Genomic DNA, 26,890 nt, shown 5'->3' with positions numbered 1-26,890 from the left:
CATTAGTTTAGGCTAATCTCTGCTAAAAAAAAATCTCTTCTTTTGAGACAACACTTTCCAAGACTCCTAAAACTCTCCTCTTGAGTTTGATTTTCCGGCAGTTTTTCATCTTCAAGTAACTCTGTCGGCTATTCCACCCAAAGGTGGGTGTTGATAGGAACTATGAAACTCATTAGTTTAGGCTAATCTCTGCTAAAAAAAATCTCTTCTTTTGAGACAACACTTTCCAAGACTCCTAAAACTCTCCTCTTGAGTTTGATTTTCCGGCAGTTTTTCATCTTCAAGTAACTCTGTCGATCCGCTGTGGACTTTCCTATCTTCAGAAGAACCAGAAGTAAACTTCCAGTTCACTTCTAAAAGAACTTATCAAGAACCATTGTCTACCGCACCAGGACTCTTGTTTCAGCAACGAAGCTAATGCAAGTAACCGTTTACAACTATTTAGATGCGTGTTTAAGTTTCAGCCCTTTTTAAGGTGATTTTTGATTATTTGATGATTCTCATTAGGTTGTGATTAATTTATGTGAAATACTGCCATTATTTTGCTCTTCTCTCTCTTTTCCTTACTTTTCTTCATTCTGTATATATGTGTTTTGCTCAGTTAGTTATATGTTAGATATAGTTTCATTTATTAAATCCTTTATATTCACAATTGATTGCCTCTGTGTGCTGCTCATAATTCAAAGTCACTGAACGTTTAATCCCTTGCTACAGGCTAAGTTAATGCTAGTACTGTATGAAGGAGAGTTATTCTTTCTTGGCCAGGAAACTAATCTTTCCTTGAATTGATAAATGATTATATTGTCTGCTCGGTGGACGGACAGATCAAATAATTGTACTATTGATTCTGCTACAGTTAATTCTAAGATCTAATCTAGATATTTATTATTAATCATAACCAGTTATAATTAGTCATAAATATTTCCCTTTTGAGCTGATTTACTACACTCACTTGAAAAATCTCAAATACAAGCCACATACAACGAGAGATTTTTTCAGATCCTGACACACAAACAACACTCACAGCTTAACCACAAGAGGAAGGATGGCGTGTTCACACACACAAGCTCTAAGATAAAACAAGCATGACACAAAAATCCTTCAGGAATATTCTGATATTCAAGACCAGAGAAAATATAAGGGGGAAGAGATGGACCACTCATAAAAATGAACGTGAGAAATCAGAATGCTTAATTTGGCGGCTGGTAGAACAGCCGATTGCCTTTTTGATATAGTTTGTTTATATACAATAGCTAGACTAGCTAGCCTTAAGAAATAGCATTTTTAGCATGATTTGAGCTAAATAAGCTACATTCATGATGCTATCAGTGTCAAATGTCATTGCTGATTTGAAATGTGTTATTTAAATGTAATTGTATCAAACATGAAGATTTTAGTCCTTTCTGCAATTTCATTAGAAAATGTACTTGTATTTCTATTCCCGACAGAGAAAATAGCTGCCAGGGCTACTACCAAGATGGCCACCGACTGGACCGACCCTTAAAGGTGCTTTGTCCAGGACAAAGATAGATTTGCAGATGATTAATATCACTGTATGTGCTGTGTTGTGTGTTTTCCCCTTTATTCAGAGCACTTTGTCTAAGTCAAGCAGTCTAATGATGTGAACCCTCTGGCCAAACCAATCACACATCCGCCACACTTTATCATTCACCCTGAGACCTACACTCACCCCATACAGAAATACACAGCAAATAAACCACAATCAACCTCTATAAACACACACACACACAAGACAATAAATACATCACCAGCACAAACACACACACCCAACCCCAGCTGGTAATATGAGAGGAACACAAGATACAGGATACAAAAGGATACAAGAGGAACTTTATTGCTCAGTGGGTGTTCATTCATAGCTTAGTTGACCTGGAGTTCTTAGTTCTGTTTCAAGTATGAACTGTTTTGTTCTAAAATTCCACAAAAATGAGATTGACACATATCTGTGTAGACGCAAATGAGATGACACATATTTGAGTAGTTAGCATAGCTCAGCTAGCTAATGTAGGTAAAAGTAGTGAAGCGTTTAGTTTAACTACATTTCTCAGCTGGTGGTAGCATCGCTACTTTTTAAATCATGCAGCTTTTCATGAAGTGGGTATTGCATTGTGAAAACGTTGCATTTTTGATTTGGCAAAATTTCAGCAATAAACACATGCATTCTCTGTTGGATGTTAAGTTTTAGAACAATTAATTCATCTTTTGAATCCAAACTGAGTAAGTGATAGCTTACTATTTGTAATACATTACATACATGAAATTTAAGCATACCCTTCAGGGTACCAAGTTACTTTTTTAAAATCAGCTGTTTAGAAACAAAACTAGTGATGCCAGATTCACAGATTAATCACTTTTTTTATTTAATCGTTCAAACGGGTTTGCAAAAAAAGTTGTTCATGATTTAGTTTGATTCATTAGGACAGTTCCTAACGCACTGGTCATTTTGCAGTGGTTTCTCTTACGAAATAGAAATGGGAAATTTTTATAACACAGAAAACTAAAAGATTGCTATATGAGGTGGATATTTACTTACAATCTATAGTAGAAAATGAGACTTGCAAAGATCATGTGTCTATGATAAAGCAGCTATTGCACATGCAGCTTATGAATGACTCTGTACTACAGGTAAAGATGATTTATATCCAAACCAGTATTAAAGAATGAGAATCAAAATATGGGCACATTTTTTAGGAGTGTTAAGCAAAATTCTCTCCCTTCAGTATCACTGCTGTGTAGGAGAAACAATTGAGATATTTAACAGATATGTGATTTTTCATTCCTATATGTCAAGCCGTTTTGACTTATTTTCACTATTGAAATATCAATACATCTTGATTTTTTTTTTTACTAAGAAAATAGCTATTTTGATGTTAATAATTACATTTCCACTAGTAAAACTGTGTATTAATTATTTTAAATTAATAATTTGATTTCTGTGACTGTCATTTTGTTTCAAGAATTCACATTTTCACATTTGAACATTAAAATGTAGTGAACATGTAATTCCAGATATTAAGAATTACCATTGTTACTTGTAAAATTTTCAATTTATGATATCAAGAATTCTAACTGTAACTAGTGGAAACTGAATTGTAAATGGGCGATTCCACAGTTTAGGCCTAATTGCAAGGACAATAGCCTGCAAAATCAATATATCTATAATGTATCCTGCAAATGAATAAATGTTAAAACAGCTTGCCATATTCCTATGAGTTACCCACCAATGGGTTTTATTAAACCACAAAACAAAAAAGCTGCAAAAAACACCAAAATCAAATGTTACAAAAACAGTAATTTATCTCACTTAATGAAAAGCACACACACACAGATAAGCCCAATTACACAAGGACTGGCACACACACGCACACACACACTTGATTACACACAGACATACACCATTACACCCCTGAAAACCCAATTACACACTCAGAGGCCAAGGAAAAAAATGGAAACACACACAGCCTCAGCTACATGCACAGTTATACAGTACACACACATACATTAAGCGTAACATTAATGGCCATTCGAGGGTCTTTTTAATTCAGTGCACTATTGCCCCCTCTCTCCTTCACTGACCCTTCTTCTGGCTGTCCATCTCTTCTCTTTCCTCTCTTTCTCCCCCTCACGCTCTCTTTTTCTCTATGTACTGATGATTATTGCTCCCGTGAGAGTGCTGTAAAAGCGTTAGTGTGACAGGAGTGGGATTAGGGTCCTGCAGCCCACTGGATCACCCCTTATATATGCGTCTTAGAGATGGATTACACACAAACACAGGTAGGGACTTTCCATTGACTCCTATTGTTTTAATAATGAGCAAAATACATTTTCAATCTTTCATTGATCCTTCACATGATCCTTCAGAAATCATTCTAATATGCTGATTTGGTGCTCAAGAACATTTCTTATTATTTCTAACTTATTTACCTGCATAAAAACACATATATAGACACAGAGCCCCGTGACCTTGTGCACAGGCAACAGGTTGATCAACAGAGGCATCTGCACGCTTCCTCACATCTACTAAACAAGTCTAAGCTGAGATGTTCCCCAGGGACACGTGACAGAGCGAGGAGGGTGTGAAAATTAAGTATTGATTTGACAGTGGCCTTTTCCAGATATTTAGGGCTGTTAAGGGTCGAGCAGATGTGTGAGGAGCTGGAGGAGGATGTATTCAAGGCATGCTGCTTTGTGCAAGTGTACATGTCATTGAACAGTTTCATCCAGACCTAAAATGACCTTTTTATGTTATACAATGGGACTGAAATATCCTACCACATTGAAAACTCAAAATGCCTTAAAATGTGATTTAAAGGCACAAAAATATTTGAGATTTTGCATTATTTCTATTCAAAACAATCTGAGATTATTTGCTTCCACTGAAGCTCAAGATGCTCTTTGCATCATCTCATATCATGCTGGAGAATATGATCATTAGGTTTTTATCAGGAGTTTATGCAGCTTGAGTGCTGCTGTCATTGAAGCAAAAGAGGAAAACCAAATACGAAGACAATCTTATACCCATTTTTATGCTAGCAATATCATTTGCAATGAAAAGGAAGCGCATTAAATCAGAAAAGGCTAAGTAGAAGCATTTTCATTAGTGGTCTCAGACTTTTGGACCCCAGTGTACAGCATGTTTAGGACAACAATACAATTATTTTGCAGCTAGCTCATGTAATATGACGAACTAGTTCGCATAGATGGCAAATAAAAAGTGAATATGAAAAAGCGAATATTTGACGAAATACAAAAACAATGATAGTAACACGCAAAGTCTCAGATTTCACACTGCACTCTTTCATGCTGTTCTTATCAGCTCTCTCCTGTTCTTTTTACCTGTCTATTTATGGAAGGAAGGATGTTTACGGAGTGTGAATGGACCAGACATCTCCTGAGGATTCGCTGCTGAGCATGCAAGGCACACACATCTTCACACATACAAACACCTATAAACACAATGCTTAACATCAGTACATTCACACAGTTATATAAATGATATACATAAGGAAAACTGATGACGGGCCATTGAATTATTTTATTGTTTTTCTAATAATTTGGCCTGAAGTCAATTATTCCGCTTATACTATGATACTTATACTTACAGCTCAAGGCATTGTTCAAATGTTTTACTTCAAGACATTTGACTGATAGTTGTCCTTAAATAGCTCTTGTGTGTAGGACTAATCTCATCCCAAGCCTCTGTTGCCAATTCTAAACATAATTTTAAAGCTAGTAAAAGAGGCTTGAGCCATTGATATGTAGACTAATGCAGTTATTGGAAAGAGAGAAGGACCTTTGAAATAACTGGAATAATTTGGTGTGATATGGTGATATGGAACTGTAATGTAGTCAAGACCTATGGAATTAAAGGCACAATATGTAAGATTTTTTTATTAAAATATCCAAAAACCACTAGCACAGTGTTATATATTTTGCTGACTTGTGTAATTACATTATCCCAAATCTTTCGAAGAATGTTTAAATCCAGAGAAATAAGCTATTTTAACTAGTGACACGGACCGTTTCCATAGTGCAGGCAGGGCTGTCCAAACTCGGTCCTGGAGGGCCGGTGTCCTGCAGAGTTTAGCTCCAACCCTAATTAAACACACCTGAACCAGCTAATCAAGCTCTTACTAGGCATAGAAACTTCCAGTCAGGTGTGTTGAGGCAAGTTGGAGCTAAACTCTGCAGGACCCCGGCCCTCCAGGACCGAGTTTGGACACCCCTACCATAGTGTCATTGTGTCGCCTGCCAATGACGTCATACACCCTTGATTTCCAGTTTTGTTTTGTAAAAAACATGGAAACACCAAAGACGCTTTAATATGTTATGCATTTTATTAGACTGCGACGACCGCAGAGTAGCAGTATAACAGAACTTTCAAACGTATCTAGTATTATAAAACAGCGCTGCTTTACCACACATACTCATGACCGGAAGGAGCGGAAGCAGTCGACTGTGGCATAATAAAAGCTCCGCTGCTTTCGAGCCGTGTCACGCTCATTCAGCGGCCTCGTTTCGCATCGATGGCTTTCAGCCTCACCCTGCTTCACTCTACTACATTAATAAATCATTAGCTCATCCATGAACATGATTTCTGCCAGAGTCCCATCGGATTGCATCGGCTGTGGGGATGAAGACGACAACTCCCATGATTCCACACTCAGTCACAGCGTCATCAAACTACACCTTTGTTTCTTTGTTTGTTTTGAATATGCACCCTCTAGCGTTGAAAACCTACATATTGTGCCTTTAACTACTTCAGCTGTGCGTTTCCTGAATAAAAAAATTGCACATCTTACATCATGTCCTAACCAGATGCAATGCAATAAGAGACAATCAATTTGTTTGTCCACACCAGACGCAAAACATGACAAAATCAATCAAAAATCACAGCCAATCAGAAGAGCGTATGGGCAGGCTCTTTCCCCAAGTGTACTGCACTCACAACGAAACAGATGAGTACATACTGCAATCTAATTCATAAATATTAAACCATTTTAAAATGATTAAAAGTACATACTGAGTAACTGATACAATCTTGGTCATGGAACACGCTTGTTGGTTCACATTGAGCTCACAGTTTTAACGTTTATGTTTCCTTTAGTTTATTTTCAAGATCTGAGGTAAATTGTCCATTGTTGCTTTCAGTATGGCTATAAATGTCAAGAAAAATGATATTCTAACTCACATTAGATCCTTTTAACATTAAACAAAGCACATAATCAGCACCTGAGATTATCTTTGTAATAGTTTGTATGTTTTTCCAGCCGTGACGTCACAGAAATAGAAACAGTTTCTAAAATGTAACTGGCCAACACAGCTGGTTAGGACAAAAACTCTGATTAACATGGAAAAGATACCTTTGCGATACCTTATCACGTTTCATGGCATCACGTCTGGTTAATTAGGACACAGTGTTAGAACATTCACAAACCAATCAGAATCAAGCATTCAACAGCCCTTTAATAAAAGACTACAGAAATGATATGCATATTAATTCATTAAAATAACTGCAATTAATCAAATAGCCTAAAAGTGGCAGATGGGAACACTGAATAAGCAAAAAGTGGCTTTAGAAGTCAATTGTGTTTTATCTTATTTCACCGATTATAAGAAATCTCTAATGGTAGTTAGATCCCTAATCTAGGGAATTTGTGGATGGTTCAGGATTCATTTTTATTGCATAATTTTTTTAATAATTAATATCACACTAAATCAGTGCATTAAATCGACAGTCATATGTGCACACTCCCATCCAAACCAGCATACACACTTTACATACCAAACTAGTCTTCATTTTCGTATGCTCAAACATAGACAGCATTCTCCAGCTTCTTTGCTTCTATGTGCACACATGACTGCCATTTCAAACGAGGAGAGAGCTTTAAGTGGTTAGGAAAATGTTTTGGACATTATGCCTCATCAGGAATTTCCTGCTGGTTTCATCCTTTCAAAAGCAGCTGTCACACACAGCTCAAGCAGCGCAGTAAAGCCATCAATAGGTGCTTGATGGTGTGCAAAGGTGATTATCAATAATCGATATAGCCGGTCACTCAGAGATGTGAGCATTCGCCAGCATCTAAGCAGTCACTTTCCTTATTCATTTCCTCCGCAATCACTCTAGATGCTCCATCTTCCATTCACATAAACTTGTTTCATATGGGACTTACTATACTGGGGGTTTGAGGAGAGGTAATTCCTCATTAGATGAGTCGAGTCAAATCGAAGCAGTTTGGAGGATGTGGAAGAGCATCAGTATCTCACATGTCTCTGGACCTTCAGCAGTAATGCACTGAGAGAAAATCCCTTTAATTACTCTGAGGGGCAATGCAGCACTAACAGGATTCTATTGTGCTGTCTTATAATGGCTATAATGGTATACAATCAGCATGGCCATTATTCAGGTGCAAACTTGACTCACTCACCCGTTTTCCATCTCAAATAAAGAGATTTTATTACAGCCGCTTTACCACACATACTCATGACCGGAAGGAGCGGAAGCAGTCGACTGTGGCATAATAAAAGCTCCGCTGCTTTCGAGCCGTGTCACGCTCATTCAGCGGCCTCGTTTCGCATCGATGGCTTTCAGCCTCACCCTGCTTCACTCTACTACATTAATAAATCATTAGCTCATCCATGAACATGATTTCTGCCAGAGTCCCATCGGATTGCATCGGCTGTGGGGATGAAGACGACAACTCCCATGATTCCACACTCAGTCACAGCGTCATCAAACTACACCTTTGTTTCTTTGTTTGTTTTGAATATGCACCCTCTAGCGTTGAAAACCTACATATTGTGCCTTTAACTACTTCAGCTGTGCGTTTCCTGAATAAAAAAATTGCACATCTTACATCATGTCCTAACCAGATGCAATGCAATAAGAGACAATCAATTTGTTTGTCCACACCAGACGCAAAACATGACAAAATCAATCAAAAATCACAGCCAATCAGAAGAGCGTATGGGCAGGCTCTTTCCCCAAGTGTACTGCACTCACAACGAAACAGATGAGTACATACTGCAATCTAATTCATAAATATTAAACCATTTTAAAATGATTAAAAGTACATACTGAGTAACTGATACAATCTTGGTCATGGAACACGCTTGTTGGTTCACATTGAGCTCACAGTTTTAACGTTTATGTTTCCTTTAGTTTATTTTCAAGATCTGAGGTAAATTGTCCATTGTTGCTTTCAGTATGGCTATAAATGTCAAGAAAAATGATATTCTAACTCACATTAGATCCTTTTAACATTAAACAAAGCACATAATCAGCACCTGAGATTATCTTTGTAATAGTTTGTATGTTTTTCCAGCCGTGACGTCACAGAAATAGAAACAGTTTCTAAAATGTAACTGGCCAACACAGCTGGTTAGGACAAAAACTCTGATTAACATGGAAAAGATACCTTTGCGATACCTTATCACGTTTCATGGCATCACGTCTGGTTAATTAGGACACAGTGTTAGAACATTCACAAACCAATCAGAATCAAGCATTCAACAGCCCTTTAATAAAAGACTACAGAAATGATATGCATATTAATTCATTAAAATAACTGCAATTAATCACATAGACTAATTGTGGCAGATGGGAGCACTGAATAAGCAAAAAGTGGCTTTAGAAGTCAATTGTGTTTTATCTTATTTCACCGATTATAAGAAATCTCTAATGGTAGTTAGATCCCTAATCTAGGGAATTTGTGGATGGTTCAGGATTCATTTTTATTGCATAATTTTTTTAATAATTAATATCACACTAAATCAGTGCATTAAATCGACAGTCATATGTGCACACTCCCATCCAAACCAGCATACACACTTTACATACCAAACTAGTCTTCATTTTCGTATGCTCAAACATAGACAGCATTCTCCAGCTTCTTTGCTTCTATGTGCACACATGACTGCCATTTCAAACGAGGAGAGAGCTTTAAGTGGTTAGGAAAATGTTTTGGACATTATGCCTCATCAGGAATTTCCTGCTGGTTTCATCCTTTCAAAAGCAGCTGTCACACACAGCTCAAGCAGCGCAGTAAAGCCATCAATAGGTGCTTGATGGTGTGCAAAGGTGATTATCAATAATCGATATAGCCGGTCACTCAGAGATGTGAGCATTCGCCAGCATCTAAGCAGTCACTTTCCTTATTCATTTCCTCCGCAATCACTCTAGATGCTCCATCTTCCATTCACATAAACTTGTTTCATATGGGACTTACTATACTGGGGGTTTGAGGAGAGGTAATTCCTCATTAGATGAGTCGAGTCAAATCGAAGCAGTTTGGAGGATGTGGAAGAGCATCAGTATCTCACATGTCTCTGGACCTTCAGCAGTAATGCACTGAGAGAAAATCCCTTTAATTACTCTGAGGGGCAATGCAGCACTAACAGGATTCTATTGTGCTGTCTTATAATGGCTATAATGGTATACAATCAGCATGGCCATTATTCAGGTGCAAACTTGACTCACTCACCCGTTTTCCATCTCAAATAAAGAGATTTTATTACAGCCTTTCATTTCATCTCTCCTAACACTCACTCGCTTTTCTCTCCCTCTCCAATAACACTCCCCCGTTCACCGCCCACTACAATAACAGAGAGAAAAAGAGAGATATCTAGGGAGAGAGAGAGCACTAAGGATAGTGAGTATAAGAAAGAGAATGATATCCAGACCAAGAATAATTACCAGGAGAGAAGAGGAAAGGAATTGTCAGAGAGAGGAAAAGGAAAAAGAGTGCAAGTACAAGAGAGAGTGAAAGAACGAGAAAAGAAGAGAAAAACATGAGTGGGTGAGACAGAGAGAAAAAGAGAAATAACGCGTAAGTGTGAAAGAGGGAGAGACCGAAAAAGAAAGCCACAGGGAAGACAGGCAGCGAAAGAGAGATACTGAGACAGAACAAATTTCCTATATGTCTGCCATATCAGAAGAACAAGGACCACAGCCACACGTAGAAGTGATTCCAGACAACATGCTGAGACAGATCCATTCAGAACAGTGCCAGATGCAAGAGAACACCTCATAACACTCGCACAAACCCACTCGCGCGCAGACACACACTTCAGATGGCTGCACTGTTCCAAAACCCACTGAGCATTTTAAGCAACAAGGTTTTTTCATGAGAAATATGCAACATAGTTATTCTGCCTTCTAAGATACCTTTTTAGACAAATTTCAAAGAATTACCCTATTACATATAGACTTCAACGGAAATGCAATCCCAGAATCCATTGTGTTGAGCTCAGAGAAAAAATAAATAAATCCAATATGGCTGATGATGCAAGAGAACTGTTGATTATAACAAACATTCATTCAGCTATGAAAACGATAAGTAAAATAGTACAACGCAATCAAAAATGCTCTACTGGAATCAACTAACCCTTCGCAAAGACTACTTAGTTACTGTAGCTATGTCTGACAAGCCATGCCACTCTCACACTACACATCATGTTCTCACACAATGAAAAATACATCACGGAGCAAAGAGGGCAAAGACAACACTCAACAGACAAGACAGAGCTACTTTTAGAATGAAACGAAGTCTCAGCTTTCAAATTTTGTAATAAATTCAAACAATACTGTTTTGTGGCTCTTTAATACATCTAATCATCTTTTCATATTTACTAGTCAAAGCACCAAATAAACATGAATGAACATCAGAAGGAATAGTATTTCAACTACGGAAAGACATCAATCCACACCATTTTTTTAGGTTTAAGTCCACCGAAGTTAATCTACTCTCCTGTCTGGTTTGTTTGTCTGACAAAATGGCGGATTCAACATTATAATTGGTCAGATCGCCTGTCAATCAAACTCCCTGCGAAGGGTCAATTGAGTGTGGAGTACACCTACGTATAACATCCCAAATCTTGTATGATATTACCTAATATTTATGTGCGGTATGTGTTTTTATGTGTATCAAAAGTACCCAGCTGTTAGCTTTGCAACATGCTAATGTCAAACTCTATTGAAATCAACTGAGGGTGGTGTATGCTTACAAAGAGCAGACTAAATCAGATACAAATTTACCCAATATTTATGTGTAATATGAGTTTTTAAGCTTATTAGATTAACTAACTGTTAGCTTAGCAACAAGATAATGTCAAACTCTATTGAAATCAATTGAGGGTTGAGTATGTCTGCATAAAGCGGCCCAAATCACATACAAATGACCCAATATTTATGTGCGTTAGTGGTTTTTTACGCAAAAGGTTTTTAAGCTATACTATTTTAAAAGTCGTGTAGCGTATTCCAGCCTTTAGGATCATGCTATCATCAAACTTTCAATCCATTAAGTGTTGAGTATACGTACTGTACGTCCCAAATCAGCCACTTATAAGGTTCCATAATGGTTATATTAGCTTACATTAGTAGATAAGCTTCCTGTCACCAACAAAAATTAGGCAACTGACATCAAAACTACAGCTCTGTCCGTCCCTTTCTTACTCACACACACATACATTCTGCCTTCAATCTGAGACTGTGGCTATTACAGTGGAAAATATTTCACCTTGACATGATGTGCCAGTTACATTCAATCCTTTTAACGTAACGGCACAAGAATCAGTCACTTACCTAACTTCAGCCTCACAGTTTTGTGATTTTGAGACTTTGGCTTTATATAAAATGTACTAGTCTGTAATTCAGCTGAAGTCAAATGGGGGTTACATCCACTTTGATCATCAATCAAGCAACACTTGATTTATTAGCTCAAGAGCCGACTGCAAGGATGTGTCTTCTCACCTCCCATGAGTTCAAAACTTATGCAGAGCAAAACGGAGGATTGTCATGCATAAATAAAGAGAGTGTACTGTGTATTCCTCCAAAATGTATAAATCTGTATTAGTAAAACTAAACACATCTTTCAGTATTAAACAAACATTTTGGTTTTGTATGCTCTATTGACAGCATGCTTCTGATTTCCACAAACAATTTTGACTTATTTCTCAGTTTTTTACAGTAAAACACTTACAATGGAAGTCTAGAGTGTGGAGGGTTTAAAAGCAGAAATGTGTAGCTCAAATTTTGGTTAAACCAATTATATTATTTATGCTGTACAAAAGTGTTTGGCATTTGAACTGTAATGTTGTCTAGATCTTATTTTTTACTCTAATACTGTTTTAGAAGGGTGAACTTCTGGTTATGTGTTACAAGACTCAATGTAAACAATCCGTTTCTGGTAGCCTTGCATGTACCGTGTCAAAATTACATGGTTTACTGGCTTTACGTGGTCATAAGTTATAACGTGAAAATAAAGATCAGACATAACTGCACAGACAAGGATGTGAAGTGATTCTTTCACATTAGTTTCATGGTGATACATATAAACATTCATATTCTTCCATTGTAAGAGAGCCCCGCATATGATATTGTGGCCATAAGTTAATATTAATAATAAGTTTATATATTAATATTAACTTATTAATTTTGTTGCCTCATTTTAGTTCAATAGTGGGCAACAGCTAAACTAGATAAAAATGACAGAACAAATTAGTATAATGTGGTAACAATTGAACTAAAATGAGGAAACATGGCCATGAATGAATGTTGCTAAAAATGAACAAGTAAAGGAAACAAATTCTTAATTCATGGTCGCAATATCCATTTTTAATCCACATGTTATGTGTTGGGCACTGTACATAAATATTTTTGCTTGTTTTTCAAAGTGAGGGATGATGCGAAATGTTCTTATGGGAGCTTGTTTTGGATCCAGAATATTTGTTTAAAAAGTTTCCAAACACTTCTTAAATCACACAAATATCTCTTCCCCTCTTAAGAAATCTCCTAGACAGATGTCCAAAATTCTTTCTGAGCTAACAGACATCTGATCCTGTCAGTAGTCCCCTGACAGCAGCAGCATTACTAACCTTGAATGTGTACTGCACGTGTATGTTTACTAAGATAGACAGCTATTTAAAACATTCATGCTAATGCCAGATACACAGGTGCATCATTATTACCCTCTGCTCCAAAAAGGTGACAAATGCCATACCAATTCTCCATGGATGTTTGTTTTGAGAGCTGATTTTCAACAAGCTTGTGTAACATGATATAGCCTTACACCCTCTAAATAACAGAAGTTCCTGTGATCAGACACTTTGTGCCCATTCAAACTGAGACAGCTTATGAATGCAACTTCTGAAAAACATTTATTTATATCTCTGATGATTAAGTTGCTTGATTATTGTTGGTGTTTGTGGCAAAAAAATCACGCATTCGCATCGCACGTCTAAATTTGGTCACTCCAAATGAGTCACATTTTGGCAGATCATTTGCTTTAAACTGAAAATTCTGTCATCATCCATCCACCCTCACCTCACTTGAAACCTGTGACTTTTTCCAGTAGAACACATAAGCAGTTACTATAATAATGGGCAAAGCTGCTTTGTTCCATAAAATAAAAATGCAACTGATCATTGGCTATGAAAGTCAGTTGCAAATTTGCTGGATTTAGAAAAAAAATTAAACCGAAATGATTACACTATATTATCTTGAGGTGCGGTCACATTCGCTAAATTTTGTGAGGGAAAAATGCCTATTGGCAAAAGAGTAGCACCACTCAATCCATGTGAAAATCCCTGAATAATGGTAAATGTGACCATTAAAAAAAGAAAAAAGAAAAAAAATGAGCAGTTGTTATAAGGGTAAACATGGAAGCACGGAAATTTGACATTCAAGAATCAATGAGGTTTGTAAGCATGTGGGTAGATTAATATTCATGTATGAATAAGAGCCTAAATTAAATCAAAGCACAATTGTGTGATTAGAAGACTTGGGTTTAATTCATAGGAATTACTTTTACATGCATGCAAGTTTTGGTTGCATTGACTTTCAATGGATCTACAAAAATGTAACAACATGAGGGTGAATAAATGATGACAGAGTTCCCTTTTTAGATGAACTATCCCTTTAAGTGATTTTCATCTGGTCAAACGTCTGCTCTTGCATATTATGGTTCACTGTAGACTTGTGTATGCTTTAATTTACAGGCTGCACTACATTGTGTATGGCTGTATCCAAGTTTTACCATTGTTATGATAGGAACATAATATGGGAAGCACACACATACTCTCATTCTCATTCACACATAGAGCAGGACCAGCAGGATGTGTCCTCGTGCCCGACTATTCACCCCAGTCCCCAGAACACAAAGTCCTCACCTTACTGTAGACACCCCAGGACAGCTCGGTCTCAATCACCATGACAACAATGCCAAACATGCCGAATATGAGCGCATAGTCACTAAGTCTCTTCCTCTTTTCGAACAGCGCCCTCCTGTGGCCTAGTTTGTAGCCAATGTTCTGATTCTTACGTTTAGAGGCTTTGGAAATGGTCCTCCCCGGGCCTCCCACGACAGCACCACCCCTCCTTCCGTTAGTCCCGCTCCCTGCCACGCCCCCCAGCACACCCCTGCTCTCAGAGAGGGCGTGGTTCTGGTGGTAGATGGACATTTGATTGGCCGAGGCCTCGAGTTCGTAAGCGTGTCCGTAAGGCGGATCCTCTTTTGAGGAGATGACGATCTCTGGGGGGTTCTGGGATTGTGATTGACTGTGTTGAGAGGAGGCCGCAGTATCCTGGCTCACGCTAGCCCCGCCCTCTTTGGTGTCACTTCCGCTGTCAGACTCGATGAGGTTCCGGCGGGAGGCGCTGAGGCGGCTGAGCGGCTTCATCACGCCGCCGCTGTACTTGCATGAGCTCATGGCGATCTCGGTAAAGGGGTTACTGTCCCGCCTGTGCACCAGGGGACTGGCCTGCCTGTGCTTACATCCCCTCTCTCGCTCCCTCTCCCTCTGCTCTCGCTCAGTGGAAGGCGAATGAGAGGAGTAGAACAGCGCGTTGTAGACGGGCGAAGTCTCCCCGCTTAGGCTATGTTGGCTGCCCAGGCAGGAGGAGAGTGGCGTGCTGGTGGGGTGGAGCGCGTTGGGGATTGGCGTGGACAGCTGGGGTGTTGTGGACAGGGGCAACTTGGGCAGCGATGCCGGGGGAAGGTTTGGCGTGGTGGGCGATGGAGTGCCATTGAGACGCTCCAGGCTGCTGTTGCCTCCCGTGTGATTCGAGTGGTTGTTCCCAGGGTAGCTGCCAGAGAGGGAGGCATGGGAGAGACCACCGAGAGGGAGGGGCAGATGTTGCTCTTCGTCTTCGCTCCCGCTGAGAAGGGCCAGACTCAGAGAGGGAGGGGGATCCATGGCAACCAGGCTCCAGCAGGTTTGTTTGTGCTCTTCTCCTCAACTCTGGAGTTTAGTTGGAGGGAGAGATAGGAAGAGAGAGAGAGAGAAGAACGGATTGTTATGTTATTTATAACCGAATAAAATTAGCAGGTGAAAGGGAGGCTGGATTAAATGGGGGACTCCCCTCATATTAATAAACCAAGGATGGACTGAAAGTGTTGGGTGACACGGAGTTGTTGCAATGTGCTTGAGGAGTTCATGTGGAAGAGGTTTGTGAGTGCAAAAAGAGAAAACTGATGAACCTATGAACCCATCCACATCTACTAATCGCTCTGAGCTCTCTCTCTCTCTGTCGCCTTCTCTCTTCTTCCCTCTCTCTGACACCCCCTCCTCTCCTCTCGCTCCTTCCAGCAATATCTGTCATATAAATGCAAGCGAGAGTCTCTGTATTTTTTAAGAAACTTATGCAATGGTCGAATCGTGGCCTCTGGACTGTCCTGTGACAAATGCAAGACTCATCACATTACCATCAATGTTCTGCATTATATTGGCATTTGAGTTGCATCTAAAATACACACTAGAAAGCATAATTTTAGTAATTCAGTACGCTTATAATCATGTAGAAATAGTTAGACTTCAGATATAAATGACAGAGAAAGATGTTTAATGAAATGAAAATCAAACTGTCTCACTTACCTCTCTCCTGTCAGTCTTTCTCCACCTTCATATGGTGATTTCAAAAGCAGTGCAACAATATTCCTCCACACTTTTTCTTTTTCATGTTGTCAAAATCATGCCAGCATTTCTTCTTCGCTCCGTTGTCAAGCAGTGATTCCAGATTGAATGTTTTTAATGACAGAAGTATAAACCGCTGTTTCTTAAAATGAGACTCCTACAGACGAAAGCTGTTGCGTTTAACACCTGAACAAGGATCGAAATAAAAGCGGAAAATAAATTGCGGGAAAAGGATTTAGTGCGCTGTTTAATATTTCAGGAAATACATCCACCCGTTGTGTTAATTAGCATTATTAGCCTCCTGTGAAGAAAAGCGCCTTAAAGTAGCATCTGTATATGAGTAAAGGTGAAAGTAGCGATAGTGTGATATTGTGTAGAAATGGATGCATGTCCTCCAGCTCTCACTCTGACAGCACATCTCTCATTCCCTCTCTCTCTCTCTCTCTCTCTCTCCCTCTCAACTTCTCTTTTGGGCTCCGTCTCTCCGCCCTGGTACCTCCTCTCTGCTCCTCTCATTGGACACACGTCACTGAACCAAACAAATAAGCTCTGAAAAAACTAGAGAACATTTCATTTAGAAAAACCACCTGCCTCCTCCACTGCTATTCCTGCTTTCCTAGCACAAAGATTTTTTTTTAAAACATAAAATAACAAAAACAATCGAAATAAATAATACAAGTATTATTATTATTATTTTTATTATAGTTGTTGTTAATTATAATAACGATAATGACGATGATGATTAATATCAATTAAATTGATTATTTTATAATTAAATGTTGATAAAGAATAATAATAGCCTAATAATAAAAGCGGCCAAATAAACAAACAAATAAATAAATTATTATGATTATTGTTATTGTCATTGTTAGTCTTATTATTATTATATAGTTGTTGTTAATTATAATAACGAAGATGATGATTCATATTAATTAAATTATTATTGTTTTAAAATAAACGTTGATAAAGAATAATTAATGATTCAATAAAAGCGGCCAATGAAATAAATAAGATTATGCACTCATGTAATAATGGAACTTGTAGCTAAATAATATCAAGTCACAAGGTTACAATAACTGTTGTCAATAACTAACTTGTCATAATTAATGTGTCATTTATACTCTATTTTATGTATGTATGTATTTATTTTGAAAGAGAGAATTTCAGCTTGGTTTCTTCATCAGTCATTAAAGTTGTCGAAAAAAAATTACCATGAACTTTTAACTGCAGGCTGTCACTTTGGCACCACTTTGATTTGACATAAAGGTTAGCAAAGACAGTAATTAAATTTAAGATATCAGTTTTAGTGTGCTGTCAGATTACTATGCTGTAGTCTGCATGGTTGTTTCAGGTCAACAAATCATGACATATTTTGTCATATGTCTCATCAGCATTGGTGTATAAACATACAGCTGCCACAACAAGTCAAAACCCACCAACAGGTGGCCAAGGGCACAGCCGCTAGCCAACTTCCCACAAAACTAGACCTAACTGCCCCTTTGTCAGAAACAACATTTGTCACCGGGAAATACATGGCTGCCAGTGCCGGCCTAACAAATGCTTTCAGGCAAACCTTTATGTGACCACATTGCTAATGTTAACATTCGCTTTTTACGATGAGAACAAACCACAGCTGCCTATTCAGCGCATATGTTCACCGCACAGGATGCTTACCCTCACTAATGCATGCTAGATACTTAAAAAAGGGGGATACAAAGAAATAAAACTGTTTAAATGAGTTTCCAGGTGAAAGTAGCCCATCACTTTGCTATCTCACGGCAGCAGTGTCCTCTCCATCATGCCATTATGTTCTGGCTCCGGTAATTACCACGTAAAATCCAACATTTCAGGCTCCCTAAACCGGGTATAGCAGGATGACGCTCCATCAGCGCAGACAGAGATCATTTCACTTGACAGGTACAAACAAATTAAATACATATGTCACCAGGAGAGAAGATTTCACAGATTTAGGGACTGTTACAGCACAAGCCATATGGCGCCCTGGTGACATCACTGGAAACACGCAGAGTCATCGTTCCTCACGATTCCTGTACATGTGACTGACACAGACGCACAATTCCCTAGTGTCCAAAACCCACAGTAAAACAACGATACAGAGAGGAAAACTTGAGAAGAGGGATTCAACAAGAAATAAAACAAACGGGATGACAGATAAAGGAGGTACAGCAGTAAGCTAGCGACCCACTGGAAAGGTCAAAGGTGACCGTGTAAAGACAGTGACATAATGGGACACAGCTGTCCAGTTCTAACTGGAGAAGACGAAGGATGACAGCTAAGAGCACAGCTCAGAGGACAACAAAAAGAAAACGAAAGGGAGAAATCCGTAATGCCGCTTTCAGTCTCTCCGGCAGGGAAGGTTATGGATACGCAGCGATGGGGAGATAGTGACACCAAACAAGTGCTTTTGTTCCTTTTGTGAAGAGAAAAGGTCAGCTTGTTCCTGAAGGACATCTATGAAGTGGTGTATTACAGCAAGAAAGTTCGAGAGAGAATGATAAATGCTGGAAAAACACTGGTTGGATAAATGTATATAATATGACCGAACAACAGAATGAGCACAGCCAGAGTGGTTACCATGCCAACACCAGAGTACACAGACAGTTGTCGTGTCTTTTTTCCCCCTGTTGGATGAAACCATTCTGTCTAAATGCCAAACAATCAGCATCGGCACGGGAGCAGGAGCTCTTCATCTTGATTTTATTTTAAATTGCACTTCTCGCTAATAGACATGTAGGCCCAGTGCGTTTGAGTGCATTGAGGGGATGACCACATCCATGCATCTAAGCAGGCCGTAAAATTCCCATCATCTCAATTCTCCATTCTCCACCTCGACCGAAACACACACACACACCCATGGATGCTAATCAATAGCAGAACGGCATCGCTCAGTGGGCAGCGGAGTGAAAACAAACCCACCTTATTTACTGCAAATGTGAACTCAGCAATACTACACTTGAGCTATGCATCATCCGCCGGGCCGTTGAAAACACACCGTGTTCTTGAAGTCAGTGGGTGGCATTGGTGACCCGTATGATTCAGTGGACATGCTAAACTCATGAAACGATCCATCAAATTGAGTCATGGCCCATAATCTTTCCTCCTTCCAGCCATTCAACTCCATTCGTCCCTTAGTCACATGCTTCCACACTGTTTGATGGTAATGAACAAAAGGGTTTACAGAACTGACGGAGGCAGAGAAATTTGAGAGCGAAATAAAAGGGGTGAGAGCGGGAGCAGGAGGAAGCAAGGAGAGAAACGAGGAATAAGAAGAAAATGGAAGAAGATAAGGAGAAGAAATGACAGGCAGTAGAGAGTGTGAGTGATAGAGGGCAGAGGGAGAAAGAGAAGGAGAGACAGATGGACAAACAGAGACAAGTAAACAGAAAGAGAGAGGGGTGCCACAGTAACAGTCTGGCGTGACGCTTTGCTTTAGATCCAATTCAAGTATGAACCCACACACACAACATATCCCTTTATCGAACAAATAGCTATAACCTTTAACAGAAAGACATGAAGAAAACACACACACACACGGTCTAAAAATATACATGGCCAAAAAATAAAGAAAGAAACAGCAGGCTTCAAAACAGTCTAAATAATCCACACAGGCAAGTGCAACGCAATCAGAGAGAGAAGTATTGTTCATGTTCACTAATGGACTTCCTTACTGCCCACACAGTGCTACATCAGCACTCAGTGCTACCATCCCGCCCGGCCCTAATGTTCTAGCAGGGTTCGGTCAATGTCCCCTGCCGTTCCAACTTGGCTGGGTTAAATGATGAAACATGTCTTAAGTGTATTGGAAGACAATTTTGAGTGGACAGAGTAACAAAAGAGTAGAATTTGGGGACGTGGCTATGTGACGCTGGAGAATTCGATCGATATCTGGCATTATAAAAATGCTCTCAATTTGTGACGCACTTACTGCATGATTGATGATCACTGGCATCTTTGCGGACAATTGCTTTTGTTGTCCCTATACCAGCTCTATTTAGACTCTTCTGTCTAAATAATGACAAACTTGACTTTGACCATTTGTCCCCCACAAAAAAAGTGATCCAACTTTTTTCAAATTGTTTAGAACTTTTCATTAGAGTTCAAAACATGCAAAAGTGTGCTATGCAAGTTTGTAAACACACAGTGGATGCTTTTAACTTAAAAGATGCCATTCGTCTTTGATGTATGCTTTGATGACTGCTGTGAATTGTTTTGTTTTAAATGTTTTTGTTTTGTTTTTTGTTGAAGTTTATTTCAAGTTCTGAGGTTTGTTTTGTTTTGTAACAAATGATATTGGATCCTTGTCTTATAAGAGTGAAAATACAGATTCTCTTTAATGTATGACTGCTGTAAGATTTGTGTTCAGGTTTGTTTTTCCATTTTGTTGTTCAAGTTTTTTGTTGAGTTTTATTTTGCTACAAGTTTTGTTTAAAATGCTTGTGATGTAACAATTACTACCAATTAATATCTCATTCACATTCTCAATTAAATCCCATTTAATTGACACTATGTAAAATTGTAATCTGTTAATGATTCCAAATTACATGACAAAAATTGTAGTTAGTAACGTAATCCTATATATTACACATTTTTGGTAATAAAATCAGACTACTTTTAGATTACTTTTGACCTAACTTGTTTATCATATTGATTTAAATAGGATAATCTTGTACCATCTTGATATACAAATGCAAAGAAAATGCTATTTAACATTACTCTGAATTCTAAATGAAATACTATAATTACTACTAATTAATATCTCTCAATATTCACATTTAATTGACACTATGATTTTCCATGATTATTATAATCTACAAATTATATCTATAATTATTTTTAAATCAGATGTATAACAAATAATTTTTGTAAATTAAATCTTAAACTCAAACGTGTTTACAGGGCACAAGCTAGATAAACTGTGATTTAGAAAAACAGATGTACTGTATGACTGCAGTTTGGGTCTCAGATTAGCATATATTGCAAATGTTGTGCTTGAGGCTCAATGTTGAGCTTGACTGTTATTCTTCACTCTAATTAAATATTACAGACATTCGGAATGAATGTACATTAAAGTATATACAAATGCAAATAAAATGCTATTTAACATTACTCTGAATTCTAAATGAAATACTATAATTACTACTAATTAATATCTCTCAATATTCACATTTAATTGACACTATGATTTTCCATGATTATTATAATCTACAAATTATATCTATAATTATTTTTAAATCAGATGTATAACAAATAATTTTTGTAAATTAAATCTTAAACTCAAACGTGTTTACAGGGCACAAGCTAGATAAACTGTGATTTAGAAAAACAGATGTACTGTATGACTGCAGTTTGGGTCTCAGATTAGCATATATTGCAAATGTTGTGCTTGAGGCTCAATGTTGAGCTTGACTGTTATTCTTCACTCTAATTAAATATTACAGACATTCGGAATGAATGTACATTAAAGTTGGATGTACTACCACTGGAATAAATTGGTTAATATGGGTAACAAATTGTGTTAGTTGTAAAATATCTATCAGGATGTTCAGCCACTAACCAAAAGTAATAACCGCAATGAAAATCAGATTTTAAATCTTTAACAATTGTTTTCTGCTGGTTACTGTAGTCTTGTAAAAATGGTAGCTTTGAGGCTAAACCACTTTACTTTATGGGTAGGTTTCAATGCAGAAAAACACAGTCTTGATAAGAAGTTTTACTTGGTTTACTTCATACTGAAGCAGACAAAACATGGGTTAACCGGGGGAAAAAAAAGAGCTATTAGGCTTTTACATGTTTTAAGGTTCAAGACACGTGACACCCTTCAAGGGTTAAAAGAAAAACCAGGGACTCCTTGCCACAATTCGACTACTGCAGCTGTTCTTTGACGTGTGAGGACATTTACCCTATTCTCTCTCTGCCTTATGCGAGAGCTGGAAACCTTTAAAGCTTTCTCATTACACACATACCACCTGCAGCCCTTGGAAAATTCCCTAAACTAAAGGCGACACGGTCAGGGTTAGCCTACTATAAACAGATTACTACCTAAATACCAGTCCATCAACCCTACCCTCCACTCACCTTTTCATTCCCTGCTCTCTCCATTTCAGCTCTCCCCTTTTCCAGCCACTGCTTTCAACCTCTATTAAATGTTGACTTCTTTCATTTGCTGCTGCATTATGCCTACGGATCATATTTCTTCATTTGCACGCATTCCCTGTTCTAATTCTAGTTCTTTCATAGAGCCTCAATTGCAAACTCAATCTCTTTTCTCACCATGCACCTTTCTTCTAGTTACGTCAAAACATTACTGACACTCTATTATAAGATTTAAGTCATAAGTTGTGCATTACATATAAACAATTAACAAGATGTATACAGCATTTATTAATCTAGGTTAATAAAGGTTACAGTAGTTGACCCCAAAATTTTAATTGTCATTTACTCACCCACAAGTTGTTCCAAACCTGTATGACTTACTTTCTTTTGGATTTTGCATTGTTTTTACACATACAGTGAAAGTCACTGGGGGTCCAAAAAAACAAAACTGTTCATTATTAGTTAATGAAACCGAACGCATGAACTATTCAGGGTTTCTGCAGATATGAACAAGTTAAATTTAAGACTTTTTAAGACCTTTTTAATACCACCTTATATGAAATTTAAGACCTAAACCTGTAATGGAAATACACATTTTATTACATACATATATGTAATATTAAATGCGTATAAATTAAAAAGAAAACAAAATATCATTGCTGTAATAAATTATATTTATTACTACGATATACAGTGAACTTTTCATATCAGCAGACAATATTCCAAACAAAATATCCCCGCAAAATAACTGCATCACTGAGATTTTTGGTGGAGTAAATTTATTCTGAAGCAATATTTTCATCAGTGTTCTATCAGCTTTTACATACTTAAATCTGCATATTTACCTTTACAAAGGCCTATTTTTAACCTTTTTAGATGTATGCATCATCTTACATGTCAAATTATTACAATTTATCAATAAATTCAATAAACACTATAGGGCTGCTACCAGTCAGATTAAATAATTTACACTGCAAATAACAATAATTACAACTGCAATAAATAATGTTATGAGATTAATGTTTTAAATGCATTTATGAGTATACAAATAAGAAATGTTGAGGGGAAAAATGCATACTTTTCAACTTACTTCTCAACTGAACTACCAGTAAGTGAAGGTAAGTCTCTGAACAAGTGAGTCATTGAGTCATTCATTCAACTGATTGAGAGTGTTATTGTGCTGGTATCTTAATTAAGGACTTTCGTGGACAGCTGACTCCTAAAGTTTTTGATATTCTTCATATTCTGTGTGGTGGTCAGATAAGTTTAAATAGATTTTGTTTTGATATATTAAACATAAAACATTGAATACTGATATTTGAAATCATTTAAAAATGAAAAGATACTTTAAATGTGTAATTAAAACCGCCAGGTAGGTGGCAGTAAGTCACTGTTAAGTGAGTCATTGCGATTGAACCGAATCATTTAAACGGTTGATTCATTCGGGAACGAATCAGTCATGTTGCTCAGAGACTCGAAACAGCGCTGTGGCTTTGTTTGGAATTATTTTTGTTGGCGAAATAGTGCAGAAACAGGCAATATGGTGTCTAAAACTTAAGTCTCTTAATAAAACTTATAGTTTATTAAACCGTTGTAAAAAAAAATCACATTTGTATATGGCCATTTTTGGAGAGAAAAAAAGGCACTCTTCCGTGTGAACTTGATTAACTATATGAAGTGGTATAAATATACACATTTTCTGCCCCCATGTCATGAATTTGTGATCATTCTGAATGTATTTTAATAGACCGAATCATGCCATAAAAGAGCGCACTAGACTTCACGTAATGTGTGCACTCTGTAAGTTAGGTGTTTTGAAGGGTTTTTTTTGCGTCGTGAGAATATTGAGCAAAATAGCTCACTTGTCATGGTGTTATTTAACTATATCATGTTATGAATAAACTAAACATTTTGAATTTTTACCTCGGTGTGTTTCTTCTGAGTTTATGTGTGCGGTCACGCTGTTCTGAAGTCTCGAGACAAACAGAGTGAGCCTCAGCGCGAGCTTGTATTCTGCGAACTTACTGCAGTTCTCTCTGAGGCCGCAGTAACTTGCCGCAGGTTTCTTCGGTCTGTCCAATGATTGTAAAGTCATTAGGTCCGTCAGACTTAAGATATTTTAGCGGTAATGAGACCAAACAAATTTAAGACCCATCGAATCCGAACTTAAGACATTTTAAGGCCTTATATTAGGGAAACGTTATTTAAGACTTTTTAAGACGTTTTAAGGACCCGCGGACACCCTGCTATTGCTGTGCAGTGTTACCATCAAATCTTTCGCTGTTTCTGTGACATAGAACAAAGATGTCCTTTGAGGTAAGGTTACAAGCGGTCCAATATAAAATTGGTTAATTTATGAAAGAAATTCCATAGATTTGGCGCGCACTGTGTATAGCAGCACATTATAACCTCATTATATAAGCCACAGATATGCACAGAATTCTAAATACAGTAATAACACTTGTGCTGCGACAGTTGGTGTGTAGGTGGAAGTTAGAAGGGAAAGCCCTCAGAGGTTGATCTTTATTTCTCTCACACACACACACACACTTCACATTACATTAGTGCATTTGTCATTCTAGCCTAGGCAGGCCTGCAGAACAACTTTGATTTGACCGAGTCAGCTGGTGGAAGACTGTGCTTTTCGTGGGAGGGTAAAAGCGGTGTAACGACCTTATAATGTGTGAGCAGTCTTAAATGTTTTGTTTCAGGGCTCAAAACAGTGTCAGCTGTTACAGTGCATCACTAGGATGCCACAAGCACTGGGAGCAACAGCCATGAACACACAGCACTGGCGTTTAGTGACCTTTACTTTAGTAACTCATTAACCAATAGCAGTCAGCTTCAGATCCGTGCTCCCGACTGTTTCTTTTTCCCGAGGCCTTTCCTGCTACCCACACTACTTCTTCACGAACTCCCCTCATTCCACCCTCTCTTCTCTGGGGGCATCGATCACATCATAGACCAGACTAACGTTTCGCTTGTTTGACATATGCTTCGAATTATTCGCTCAGTTCCGAATCAGATAATGACTTTTATGAGTCTGACAGACAGACACGGTGGATGAACCCTTGATGTGGACGTTTATAACGCAGGCTAAGGGCGAGACGTTTTTTTTAAGTGTGAAATTAGCAATAAAGTTCACAACCGCAGCTGGTGGTATTTTACGCCTTTCCCAGCCTATAAAAATACCATCAGACAGAATCAGCAAACTTGCCAGTGAAATTAGTGAGGGGAAATTAAATCACACTAATGTTCATTCTCTTTTGCAGCAATCTCGTTAAGGGGTTTGATCAATTCTCAAACCTGTCATCTGTGAACTACACGCGACAGGGGAAGGTCGCCATCCAGCGGTTATAAACTAGCTTAAAGATGGCTATTGTATATTCGCTCAGTTCCGAATCAGATAATGACTTTTATGAGTCTGACAGACAGACACGGTGGATGAACCCTTGATGTGGACGTTTATAACGCAGGCTAAGGGCGAGACGTTTTTTTTAAAGTGTGAAATTAGCAATAAAGTTCACAACCGCAGCTGGTGGTATTTTACGCCTTTCCCAGCCTATAAAAATACCATCAGACAGAATCAGCAGACTTGCCAGTGAAATTAGTGAGGGGAAATTAAATCACACTAATGTTCATTCTCTTTTGCAGCAATCTCGTTAAGGGGTTTGATCAATTCTCAAACCTGTCATCTGTGAACTACACGCGACAGGGGAAGGTCGCCATCCAGCGGTTATAAACTAGCTTAAAGATGGCTATTGTATTCGTGAATTTAACCCTCCAAACAGCACTTTCAATATCATATGTACAATAGTTGTTTAAACAAATGTACACAGTAAAAGTCACTGGTATAGGTTCAAGCAAACAAATACCATGTAATGAAGATGAAACCGTTTATACAAGTTTTTAATTTTGCTTATATAAATTGGCCAGGACAGGCTGTCACATTTTCAAATGTTATTTTATAGCTACAATATATTAATTGCCTAAAATTTTGAATTACCTCATACATTTATTAATCATTTTGTGTTTGGTGAAATTCGGTGAAAGATTGTATAGTTGTAGGTGTCCAATCATTATAGAAGCCTATTATAAACAGAAAATAAACACACACCGTATGATATATATTCATTAGGCATATATTTCAAACTAAATGTATATTGGGGCCTACACATAAAAGAAGATCCAAGGATGCTCTGGCAAATCATTCCAAGAAAATTATCAAGGATATTTCCCACAAAGTAATGTACTCAAAAACAACAACATTGCACTGCAATCTTGAGGGTTGGAATGTGAAGTAATTTTCATTTTCAGTCCAGTAAGAGATCTTTTTACACACCAT

General features: G+C 37.9%; 1 protein-coding gene across 1 annotated transcript in view; it reads right to left on the bottom strand.

The window, feature by feature from the left end:
- Positions 1-16,858, bottom strand: part of kcnn3 (potassium intermediate/small conductance calcium-activated channel, subfamily N, member 3) — a 100,734-nt gene extending 83,876 nt beyond the window's left edge. Inside the window, exons 1-2 of the mRNA XM_016285343.1 lie at positions 16,393-16,858; positions 14,689-15,759 (exon numbers count right to left, since the gene is read on the bottom strand). Of these exons, the coding sequence (XP_016140829.1) occupies positions 14,689-15,714 (1,026 nt within the window). The 5' untranslated portion in view covers positions 15,715-15,759; positions 16,393-16,858. The remainder of the gene's footprint in view (positions 1-14,688; positions 15,760-16,392) is intronic.
- Positions 16,859-26,890: the final 10,032 nt, after the last annotated feature.

This window comes from Sinocyclocheilus grahami, unplaced genomic scaffold, assembly GCF_001515645.1.
Source record: "Sinocyclocheilus grahami isolate Dianchi unplaced genomic scaffold, SAMN03320097.WGS_v1.1 scaffold11.1, whole genome shotgun sequence".
NCBI classification, from domain to species: Eukaryota; Metazoa; Chordata; class Actinopteri; order Cypriniformes; family Cyprinidae; genus Sinocyclocheilus; species Sinocyclocheilus grahami.
Note: the sequence above shows the minus strand (reverse complement) of the source record. Positions and strands in the feature narration are given on the sequence as shown.